General features: G+C 40.0%; 1 protein-coding gene across 1 annotated transcript in view; it reads left to right on the plus strand.

The window, feature by feature from the left end:
- Window positions 1-12,758, plus strand: part of APBB1IP (amyloid beta precursor protein binding family B member 1 interacting protein) — a 59,263-nt gene that overhangs the window by 39,681 nt on the left and 6,824 nt on the right. Inside the window, exon 10 of the mRNA XM_056483289.1 lies at window positions 727-837. Coding sequence (XP_056339264.1) covers window positions 727-837 — 111 coding nt within the window. The remainder of the gene's footprint in view (window positions 1-726; window positions 838-12,758) is intronic.

Here is a 12,758-nt window from a genome sequence, read left to right on the forward strand (position 1 = left end):
AGGGGTAGAGAGAGCTTGTGGTTTGTTGTTTTGTTTTTCCTTCCCCCCCCCCCCCCCCCCACTATTTCCTGTTTTCTTAGTTTAACCAATGGTGACCATGTGAAATACCTATTTTTGCATTTCCACGCAGAGGTTTAACAAAATTACTGTATGCAGAATTCATCACTGAGAAACATGCCAGCAATAGAAACCTTGTTGCTTTAGCAATGTATTGTGAACAAGCAAATGTTATGATAAACAGAAATGGAATGATGCCAGGAAATCTGAGAAAATTCAAAGCAAAACAGATTAAATGTGTTCTTATTTCCTGATGAGGGTTTGTTTGTTACATGTACAAAAGACAAACAGGCTCCCAAAGCAATTTAGACCCCCAAATCTTCTTTCACCATTTGGAATTTTAAGGGTGTGGTTTTATCACTATGGTGTTCTCTTTGGTCATATTAGAAATAGGCTAAAATCTCCACACAAAGCAATGAAGCACAACATAACCAGAACAAGAGCAAAATGTTGAACTCTGTTATAGATTATATGTACTGAGTGTCTTCCAATTTTTATTTTAAGAAAGCAGGCACTTAAAATTAATCCTTGTTTTTTCAGTCAGCTTCATGAGAGTTAGAGGAATAAAAATCATTGGCATTTGTGCACTTGATAAAGGTCTTATTTTAATGAGTTTCACATCAAAATTCAATTTGTTCTAACAATGATGGGCTTGGCTTTCATTTGTAGACATCACGGGATTTGGCATGCTTCCTTCAGTTTGAGAACGTGAATGTGTATTATGGTTATCAGCACAAAGTGAAGTATAAGGCACCTACAGATCACTGCTTTGTCCTAAAGGTAATGTAACAAAAAAAAAATTTCTGCAAATGTCACACAGTATCCTTTATATGCAAACGTGTTTAAGTTTGAATCTCCAAGGATTCTGATAAGATACAGTAACTCCTGCAAAATCATGTGTTATTCTTTGCTTCGTTTTTATCAGCAACATACATTTAAAGCCTGAATTTTATTCCTGATACTCCTGTGATACATGTCTACACTGCATCCTAAAGTTGTCTTTAAAGCAGGGTTGAATATGCTGACTGTTCAGGTGTATGATGAGAAGTCTGGCAGTCCCCAGTTTTGATGTTATGAGCACTATGGATTATACACTAAAAAGCATGTCTACTTTTTTTTGTGGTGCAGCCATACCTGTTGAGGGGTTTGTTGAACTGAGATGCAAAATTTTGCAGGAATAGGCATCTCATTTGTCATATTTTATTGCACTGCTGTTTCTGGCAGGAAGGCAAAATATATTGCTCATCCACTCATAAAAATCAATGCTTGTTCTTGAGTGATTATCTCATTGCTGCCTCTCCAGGTAATAGCACTGCAAATAGGCCGGGAATTCTGCATTCCTCTTGGGAAAGGAAAAGAAGCCCATGTTTTTCACCTAGTTCAGACAGCAGAAATGAAGTTTTGAGGTTGCAGTAATTTGGCCTGGCTTGCTATCTGTCATACCACTGTACTTGTGTACAAGACAGAAGATAATCTTGTTGCTGCTTGTTTTTTGATAGGCCTACAGTGTGGACAAAGCATTAAAAAGCACAGTATCTTGCCATCTCAGAAAAAAAAGTACAGGAAACATTCACATCAGAGGTCAATTTACAGTACCACATTTCTGGCTGTAGCTGCACATTTAGAGCACTTTTTTATTCAGTTCCAAAATGTCTGCTAGCCTAATTTATATATATGGCCAAGCAGAAGTGGTTTATAGACACAGATTTATTTTCTGAATTGCATTTAATTAACACAGATGAAGTTTTAATACTGTAGTGCTCCACAAAGCACTCTACTAGAAACACAGGTGAGCTTTTAGAAGTTAACAGGTAAGCATTGCTTCTGAAAAGTACAACCTCTAATGGGAAAAAAAAAAAAGGAAAAAAGAAAAAGGGAGCTGATGTAAAAAATAAGGAGAAATTTATTTTCTGAGCAGATGACTGGTCTAACTACCATCTGACTAATAACAGTTATTTGCATTCTGTTCAGAAAAATAAAAAGATGAACAAATATGAAAATAAAAGCATGATTTTTAAATGTATGTAGTAATGTGTTTAACTGTTCACCCTAGGTAAACTTTCTGGACTTACTGCCATATTTCTTGAAAAGAGGTATGCTATTTACACTAGCAAAAAGTCACACCTCAACTGAAATTCTTGCTTTATTTCATGTGTGATGTTAGTGCTGTACCTTCAATGTGAAATGGGAAGAACAAGATCAAAAAGCTCACATGGGAAAGCTTTATGTGTAGTAAGTTTATAAATGTATGAAAGCTACTTAGCAAATCATGTTTGCTCTGATGCTTCTGAAATGTGTCTGCAGTACACTAGAAGAAGCATTGTATCAATAATTATTTCTGAACATTGTAACTTAGTGATGAATAGATTGTGTAACAGTGCTTGGTTTTCATTTTAATTAGTACAAATCATCATTTGGTCCATTCATTACCTGCTCAGTTTCAGACTTGGCTTTTTTTAATGCCTGACTTGCAGTGGCTGGAGTTGGTCAGGAGATACAGGCAAATACTGATATCTTCATATCTTCTGTTGTTTCAAAAGTGAAAATCTCCCACTTAGGGTGGCTTTCTGAGGGTGATGGAGTAAAGAGTTTAATGTTTATTATAATGTCTGTACATTAATTTGAATTCTATATATAAACAGAGTATTAATTCTACTTTTTAAAGCCATGCTGCTGAAATGAGTTCTCTCATATCCTTGTCTTACCTTTGGAGGCTGGCACTGAGGATGCAATACATCTTGAGATCTGTGGGCTGAGGGAAAGAGCAAAGTTAAATGCCAGTCTCTGATTGGATCCTTGGTGACACAAAAGTGTGTGGACAGTAACACTGAGCCATTCATCACACTTAGTCACATTTTTGTCTGGTTTGATCTGGAAGTCTCCCAGAAGAAAATATCTCTCTTGCTGGGAGATGCTTGTCAAAGGACATGTCAAAGGAAAACAAACCATCATTCTTGAGATATTTCTCATCCTGCCATATTTTGAGAATGAAGTCCTCAAGAAGAAATAACAGTACTCTCACAGACAGGTGCAGGGAGAAAAAAGAAATGGATTTAATGGGTAAATATTTGTTTTTATTAAACAGGAAGCCTAGTAATTTTGAAAGAATTTGGATGCCCAGTTCAGTCCCAGCCAGTTGGAAGTTTCTCCACAGTCAAGGCTCTGCTGTGTCTTCACAGCTCTTCCATTCCCCTATGTGTGCCTTGCCACAGAGGGCAGGATAATATTATCTGTCTTACAGCAAATGGGGGAAGGTAATTGAAAGAGTAGCAGCCACAGCCCATACTAGCTGTTCACTGAGGTGGCTGTAAAGCAAAGGAAGTATTTTGGGGAAAAAAGGTGGGTCTGGAAGACCTTGTTGTCTCCAGCAAGCTATAATGCCACTTGGAAAGTTTTTTAATAGCATGCCACTGCATTTTTTAAAGAATTGTTTCTTTCTGAGGACCCCCCTTAGGAACTGCTTTGTCAAAAGAGTGAGCAGTCATCAGCCAAGCTCTGCTGTGTTTCAAACACAACAAAAGAACCTGCCCAGCTCAGAGGCAAGAGATCAGTTCATACTTTTTAGTGCAGAAGAAATGCAAGGGTGTAGCAACTTCAGCAGTACCTTGCTCTTGTGCTAGGTTCTGCTGAATTCAGAACTATATTTTCCCATCTTTGAGAACTGAGTTGAAAAAATACCATGTTAATTTCTCAGTGGTTAAGCTATTGGCATCCTTACTTCAAGAACAGGGTCATGTCCTTTGTTCATTCAAGTGGCAGCAAATGGCCAGTAAGGCTGGTTTGGAGTTGAATATGGTCTAATACTTGAAGGAAGTGTTCTTTCTTTTTTTTCCAGTCTCCAGTTGGATGAAGAGCCTTCTAAATAAATAATATATGTATATTTGTAGTATTTGTTTCTGCTTTGAAGGTCTTGTCTCACATTAGCAGGGAGAAAAGAGAAAACATTTCTTTTTGACTCCCCCTAGTCTTCACCATCTTTATGGTGTGTCTTATGGAGGGAAGAGCACTCAGGAAAAAATTAAAGAATGAGCATAGCAATCCTGCCATTTTTACATCTATGTTTCAGGCGTTGCCAGGAATGTAAAGAGAATGTAAACACTGTAACTAATGTTAACCACAATCCTGGTGACCTGGTTTTACCCACAACTAGATTTTTCAGGTTGTCTGACACAGCCCTGAATAACATGGGTGTTGCCTCAAAGTCTTCATGACATTTCTTCAAATGTTGCTTCACAATGATCTCCCTAAGTGGGATGTGAACTTTTTCTCCAGTTTCTTCTCCTCAGCTACAGCCAGTTATGGGGCTTGCAGAGAATGAGCTTTTGATCATAGTGCCTCTTTTTTTGATCATGTCCCACTTAACATGCCAGGAGCTGGCAGCTCCCTCTGTGCTGTTTGTTTTATAATCTAGGTGTTTCATTTCAGTTTCAGTGATCATACCTGGGTTATGTAGCTAATGCTGGCTTGGGTGCTGGTATTAGTGTAGCAGCAAATCATGCACATCATGGGCAGGTTGCTTTGATACGTAGCCTGAAGCTGTGGTGGGTTGTGCAGCCTGGGATATTGGAGCTGCAGCTAAACTAGCTCAAATACAAGTATATCTTATCTGCTTATCTGCAGATCCTTGCTGTAGGATATTCCTCTTGCAGCTAGAGGTGCATGATGTGTTGTGAGTGCTCCTTGTGTATCATTTGTTCCCATTATGTCAGCACCCCACTGTATATACTATACCTCAGGACAAGAGTGGGGTGTGCTTTGCTTATTTGTTAATAATCAGGATGCTGAGGAGATAACAGGCAAAAGGGTGAGGTGCCAGAAACAAACATCACAGTGTTTACTAGCAAAAGAGGGAGCATTTTGCTGAGCTTATTCAGAAGTTTCCTTTCAGGATGATTCAGGAGACAACTGCAATAACAGAACAAAGCAGTTGCTTCCTCATATCAGGCAGCAGAAAGCCCAGCTGTGACCAGCCAGAAAGAGCACATCTGGCTGGTTGGTGGCTGAGAGCTGGGTCACCTTTGGCTGTGCCTGGGCAGCAGACCAGATTGATGTGGCTGGGTCCTGAGGATAAGACTGCAACCTGGCACAAAGGCTTGGCTTTCAGGAATCCTTAGGCTCTGGGGCAACTAAAAACTTGAAGAACTGTGTTTTATTTCCCAGTGGCTATTTGGTCTGTGCTGACTGAGCTTTTACCTTCTTAAATGCACTTGTTCTATACCATTGCTAAACAAACCTTCCTTCCTCAAAGGAATTCCCACATTTCAAAACCCAGAAACAACACAAAGGACTCTCAGAATATTAAAAACAGAGCCTCTAAGAAATACTTTTTGGACATCCTCTAAATATGCATATTCTTCTTATTTTGTACTCAGCCTAAGTCTAATGCTTTCATAAATTTAAAGATCCCACCCTTCTCTTTTGCATCAGATAAAGTGAGTCTTTTCCTAATAGAGATCTCCATATGCAGAGAAGAGGGAAGGAAAGGTCAGCCAAAAAGAGACCTTCACTTAAAGCTGCATTTCTCAAGTTTGGATTTGTCACTCAGTTCCCAGCAGAGCAGGCAGGAGTGGGTCACAGCACAGCTCTCCCTGCCACCCTGCACAGGGTGCTGGCCACTCCTGGGAAGAGCGATCGTGAGGGAACAAAACTCTGTCTCCTTTCCAGAAAAAACATATTCACACACTGCACACAGCAAGTAGGAATACTTTGGTTCCTCAGAGCCACCTTTGCATTTACAAATGTGTGGGTTTATATCGAGATTCCCTGCAAATTTTCTCATTTACTGTCTACTATGTTATATGGGAAATGCTGTGGAAGTAAATGAGACTTTTAATGATTTATTTCATATTCTGAAACTGAAAGCCCACAAAAGTAAGGTATTTCACCAGGAAGGAGGGGATGTGTCCATCATTCTAGCAACAGCATCTATTGCACTGAGCAGAAATTGTGCACATAATGTTTATTTTGTGGATTGTCTCTGCGTGTGCAAGCGCACACATGCCTGTCCAGGAGCTGATTTTGTCACACCATGTTGAAAAATCTTTCAAAGCAGACAAGTAGCAAGGTAATCTATATGCAAATTTGCTGGTTTAGTCAGTCTGATGTGCCTGTGACAAAGAGTGGATTTAATTATAGTTTATTGGTGCTGGTTATGCTTGAGTAATCTGGAGGTAATGGTGCATAATGCTGAATTAATCTAGGATGAAAAAAATTGGTTTCCTGGGGATAAACTGAGACAAAGGCAAATCATCATCTATTTCTACAGCTGGGTACATTTTCCTGTGCAGTCAAAACAGTTAAGTTTTCTTGGTATCATTTGGCACCATTATTTAAAAAAAAAAAAAATCTAATGGTTTAAAGAATTTTGGAAGTAAATTTTCAAAAAGAATAGCTTTTTTGCAATAGCAGTACCATTCTAGGAGCTAATTTGGTATTTAACTGCTTCTCTCCTGATTCCCTCCTTCCTCACACCCTGTGTGCTCCATGGAGCCTGGGTCATGTACATAATACATTCAACACAAAGAGAGTTAAAAGGTAGAAGGTGAGAATTAGCAGTGTTTGAGATAGAAAACACTATGGATAACAGCTATGTAGAACAAATGGCTGGTGCAAGAAACAAAGATAAAAAGCAGGACTTGTTTGGTTTTTTTTCATGTGAAAGATTTGGAAATTGTGTTAGTATGAGTGCTTCAGATAAGTATTTCAGAGTAAATTTATTGCTAGATTAACTGAGAAAGCAGAAGTAGAAACACTTCTTATTGCAGAGCTCTTTAAGGTATGTGGGATTACAGTCATATACATGCACAGTTTTGCTAGATTAACATAAATAGCAGGGAGAATAAGGAGAGAGAATGGACAGTGAGCAATTGAATATGATAGCTTTGAAAAATAATACTTCCTGCATAAAGCAGACTTCTTTGGTTACAATGACTATTACATAAATATTTTAATGACCTAAAATTTTGCCTTAGGTCATTAGAGAAACCTAGGTCAAAAGAATAATTTCATTATAATAGGGCAATTACTCTTTTATACATAGAGTTCACAGATCTTCAGAAGATCATTTAAGTATGATCATTTTCATGTAAAGGGTGCATAACATCCAGATTTGACTGATGTATGTTAGATTGCAAGTCTGAACCATTACAGTGTGACTTTTGAAAGGTACTGACTATTAATTATACTTTGAGTCATGGGAGCCAGAAGAGTCTCAGCTTTTCAGAGAAGCTAGTTCAACCAGCATAGGTTCATTGGTGGTAGTAAAGGTGTCCAAAAGCATTGAGCATTTTGTGAAAATTCGGCTGAAAGGCAAAGCTTGTGATCCAAAGTTAGTCACTCTATGCTTCTGGCTATTTTTTCTGCCTCAGAGACTGAGCAATGATCCATATATTTTGGGGCAAGGAATGCAATGAGATGCCTGAACAACTTCAGTTTACTTTTCATCTTCAGTGTTGGAAGAAAGCAAAGCAAAAGAACGTTTTATTGGGATAATCTCCAATTTCATGCACAAATGGCCTTCAGTCATTTGTTTTGGCAGACACCATAGAAACCACATCATTCAGTTCCCATTTCTTCAGGTTTTCAATGTGTTTTATCTTTTTTTCCTTAGGCAAAGAGTTCCATTTATATCTGAAAATGCTATCTGTGGACAAATATTTTTTTAAACCTCTCCAGAAAACAAACTCTTTATATTCAAGTGCTTCTGCTTTTTTTATCTCTAGACAGTTGGGAGACAGTGGGACAGGAGAGAATACTAGGTTCTGTTCCAAGACTTTTCAGTGCTTTTCTGGGGTAAACACAGCACATCCTTTTGCATGCTTATGTTTGAGATGCTCAGATCTTAATACCTGCAAAATCAGACTCAATGGTGTGACTAATGCATCATTATTAGGAGTTTTGACATTGATAGATGAAAGTTCACTGTAGTCCATATTATTTCAAAGCACTATTCAGTTTTTTTAATGTGAGAAAAATTCTGGAGAACCTTTCTACTTGCATATTTCCATTTTCTTTTAAACTGTGACTTCTAGAGTTGTTGCTGTTTAAGCAGTTGCCTTTCATAATTCATTTTGGTGCTGCATATTTCAGAGGCAAAGGTGCTAAAACTTTCCAGAGAAGATGTTTTCACTTTGCTGTCAGATGATTTTAATGATCTTTTCAGGACATAGTATGCACCCTGTAACAAAATCATTTATCTGTGTCTATGTGTGAGGTGTGCCACACTGAGGTTAGTGGTTTTTTCCTTAAAGTACTGTATTTCTCACATGGCTGTTATGATTGATGTTGTTGACCTCTGTTAGTCTCACAGAGAAGTTATCACAGAGACTCTGAATCTAGTAGTAAAACCAGACTTGCACAGTGATTTCAGCTGCTTATGTCTGTGTGCTAGACTAAACACTCTCCTGAGACTCCAGAGCTGTGAAAGGAGGAAACTGGTCCACACAGAATTATAGAATCATTTAGGGATCTTCATACCAAGTCAGCATTTCCAGGCACTTCCAGCTGCCTAGGTTCTTCTTCAAATTGCTTTTTCTGAGTCACCATTTTTATGCACTATGTAGTAGATTTTGTGTGAAGTTTTAAGTGAAAAATTGAGCTTGTAAAGGTCAGCATCGAGAGCTGAGACTTCTGCCATTTGTACTGCCAGAGCAATTCCACTATGATTCAGTTCCTCCAAGTGAGCAAATGGTGGGGTGGGTGGGCTAGGACAATTCTTGGCTGAAACATTCTACCTTCCTACCTTAAGTAGCATGCTTCATGCATCTAAAGACTACAGGAAGCCAAATGTCTCCATCTGAGCCAATTATTAATAATCTTGTATGGGTATAAACCTTCAGGACTAAGCTTGGTGCTGTTGGTGTTTGTGTCTGTGGTCTGGCCATGTAGGCAGCTGCTTTAGGCAGCCTGGAACAGTCCTTAGGCCTGGTCCAAAGCCCTTGTGAGGTGAGGGGGATATTTCAGTTGAGTTCAGTGGGCTGTGGATTCAGTAGTGTGTTAAGCTTCATGTACCATTCATAAAGTTACACATAAAAAGAGCTGGTGCTGGTGGTGCTCCTTGGAAAATGAGAGACAATACAGTTCTCAGCTGTAACAAAGAGATTAGACAGGGTGCCTGCATGGCTCTGAGGTGTCTGACCTTCCTTCTCAGAGCTGGGGGTTCAGCAGCCTGATAGTTTGGTCCCTAATTGATAGCACACATTTGTGACTGTGTGCTTTATCACAGTTGCTGATTGAAGTAATTTAATCAAGGAACTGATTGGGGCAATTTGGAATAGGTCCCACTGGTGAATATCAGTAGTTAAGATGGATTGCCTAGTGGAGACAATAGCCAGCAAAAGATAGGGTAAAGGGTAGCCAGTAACTCACATGTTATCCAGCAAGGGACCCTGTCTCCTTGTTCACTGACAGTTCCCCATCAACTTCTCAGGATTTTGGGACCCCCCACATTCTGAAAATATTCATAGTCGGGTAAGGAGTGAGGTGAGGAAACTTGCTGATGATATTATGTTATTCAGATCATCAAGGAAAGGGCAGACTGAGGAATTCTGGAAGGCCATTGTGAGGCTGAGGCTCAGTGCTCAGTAGTTGTCAGATATATAAATCAAGCATTAGGAATGATTAGGAAAGACATAGATGATAAAAAAGCAAATGTTGCCTTACCATGACACAAATTCATGGTTTCTGTTCACCTGTGCAGTTCTGGTCCTCTCATGTCAAAGGGAATATATAATAAATTTGGAAAAATATCAAGCAGGAGCATCAAGGGTAAGCAAAGGTAAGGAATTACTTTGACTTGAAGAATGTCTGAAGAGACTAGAAACCCATAGGCTGAAAAGAAGAGACAGCTTGCCATGACTATGATGTGGATCTCTAGGTTAGGAGTGGCATGGAAAGGTGTGGCTAGGGATCAAGCATTCAGTGTATCTTCCAAAACAAGTATGTTACACAAAGCTAGTGGCAGTCAGGTTCAGAGAAGGAGGTGGTTCTTCCTAGAGTGTGTGACAGACTTGCAAAAGTTGTTGGTAAAAGTGTTGTGGATATCAGAACTCTCTTTGTGCTCAGTAAAAAGCCTGGAAGAGAATCTATTTACAGAGCAGCCCCATGAGTCTCAGAAGATCACTGAAAATCATTGTAGACAGAGAGGGTACAGAGAAGGAAGTATCATATATGCTTATTTTGTACTTTCTCTTCCCCCATTCCTGGCCACTCTGAGAGTCCAGATCCTCTCAGGTCCTGAGTTCAGGCACCTTGGATCTGACACAGTACAGGTGTTCCTGTGAAACTGATATTTCCATAGGGTGCCCCAGAGGAGGGTTTTGCAGCAGCCTCTCCTGAGCACCCCAGAAGCAGATCCCAGTGGCAGGGCTCTGTGTATGTGCAGCACCATTACCTAGCTTGCTCTCTGTCATGACCTCTCTGACTTGTTATGCAGTGTGGACATTCTTCCAGATGTTTGCATGAACCATTTGTTAAATTATGGAAGTCTTATATTTTTTCTTGTAATAAGAATACACACTGGTAGGTGTGGTGTTTAAAAATGGGGGGGAATATGTAGATGCAATGGACTTCTTACTGTGAAAAAGAAAGGGAAGGAAAAGCTCCCTTTTTTCCCTTTTGAAAGGTTTGGGTGCCATCTGCTGGGTTCAGTAGGACCTTACACACTGTAGCAAAATTGCTAGCTGCTGGTTGAAAAGTGCCTGAATAAGTGAATATACTGAGGGTTGCAGTGCCTTTGGTTGCACCTTCTGGTTCTTTTGTCTCCATTGGTGATAACATAACCCAGGTATATGGGATGTACTCTGTCACACAAAAAAGTGCTTGCTTACAGTTCCCTTTTAAAGGTGCTATTCAGGCTGGATTCTCTACTGATTTTCACTGTTTGGTCACCTAATGGAGAAATAGTGGAAGGAAATAAGGATTTTTGGGCATTGTATCCTAGCCATGTTTTGTGCTAGCAGAGCTCACTCTGAGCAGCATTCAGGCACTCTGAGGCCTTGGTGGCAGAGGAGTATAAAAACAAGATACAGCCCTGTACACTGGGCTGTGTGAAGGGGTGATATGTGAGTGAGGTGGGTGAGGGTCCATGATGCTGCTCTGCAGTTGGGACACGTGGTGACAGTGAGCTGGCAGCTCTGGGCTTGCAGTGTGAGCTGCCCCTCGCTCTCAACCTGGGAGTGCCCCAGAGCAAGGTCATGCAATAAGGGAGCCATGGGCACTTCAGAGGCAGAAGCAGACTCAGCATATTCATTGTCCTGGGGAGATTCATCTGCCAGTTGTGTGTTTGCAGAAAAATGGCCAAGGCTGTGACCTGTGTGAGCAGGTGAGTGCAAACATGCAGGACCTGTATCATGGTTACCTGCAGTGCTGCCTTGGCATGCATCTGGCACTGGGAGACCTCTTAAGGATAATATCCCTTTCCTTTTTTCTTCTTCACAGTTATCTCCATGATATGTTCCCTCTCACTCCATAATTTGATGATACAGGGCTTTGGCAGCAATAGTGGTTTGTGCAGTCCCATCCTCTCATCCATCTCCTGCTACTCATTCTCTCCCCAAGATACTATGTCCCTTATTCCCTCACTCTATGTGAGGTCATGCTGTGGACTCCTGGGTTTAAAAACATATAAACCAAAACTACAGCATGATGGAATGGGTTATATTTAACCCAGACCAGTTCCCTTTTTGTTATTTTCAATCAGAATGTGGCCTCCAGAGCAGCTGGGTCAGCATGAGCAAGGGAAGCCTGGTGTCTGCAGTGCTGACTGGGGAGCAGGGACACGTGGCTGAGAAGCAAATGTGCTGTGTGTGGCTCTGCTTTTGCATTGTGTGCACCCAGCTGTGGGCAGGGTTGGCCTATGCAGCAGGACATCTCAGCCACCAGCAGATATTTGTGAGGAGGTGGCACCTACAGGAGCCAGAAGCTGGCAGCACTCCGTGCTGGGAGGGACCTTGCTGAGTTCCCCATGTCCAGCATTGCTCTGATTTGGGGGCTAATGACACCTATAAACCCAGTGTCCTTGCTAGGTGGAGGTGTGCTTTTTAACTGCTGTGAATTTTTAGCTGCTCAGGCTGAAAAGAGCATATTTTCCTTGGAGTGTATTTTGCTACTCTTCATGCATTCACAATATTTCACTAACTGTGCACATATAATTTTTAAGAATATAGATAGAAATGAACACATAAATAAGGGATAATGAAGCATTTTTCCTTTGAGTCCATTCTTTCCTTTACACATCAAGAGATGGCAGTGTGTTATTCCATCTAAGTTACTAAAGACTTACATCCTTCTCTGCTTTAGCAGGGAAACCAAATCCCTTCAGTCCTGGAGAGTATGTTCAGTCCTAGGCAAGTAGGAAGTCTGACATTTTGATGGTTTTTGAGTTGCAAAGGTATATCAATACATACCATACTACCTTGATCAGTAAAGAAAGGGGATCCTAAATTTTGTCCAAAATTTTAAAAAAAGGTTTTAAAATTGTAGAGGTTTCTGGTACAAACAAATGGAAAAGAATAATTCTGATGGTGCTGGATTTTGAATGATCCACTATCTAGAACATATCACATATCACATTTTATATATAATTTTTGCAAAAACAGCAATACTAAAGCAGAATAAAAATATATAAAAATATATAGAATATATAGAATATATAGAAAATATAGAATATATAGAATTGAGCTCAAAGAAAAACAGTCAGGAGG

The sequence above is a fragment of the Oenanthe melanoleuca genome, chromosome 2 (assembly GCF_029582105.1).
Source record: "Oenanthe melanoleuca isolate GR-GAL-2019-014 chromosome 2, OMel1.0, whole genome shotgun sequence".
NCBI classification, from domain to species: Eukaryota; Metazoa; Chordata; class Aves; order Passeriformes; family Muscicapidae; genus Oenanthe; species Oenanthe melanoleuca.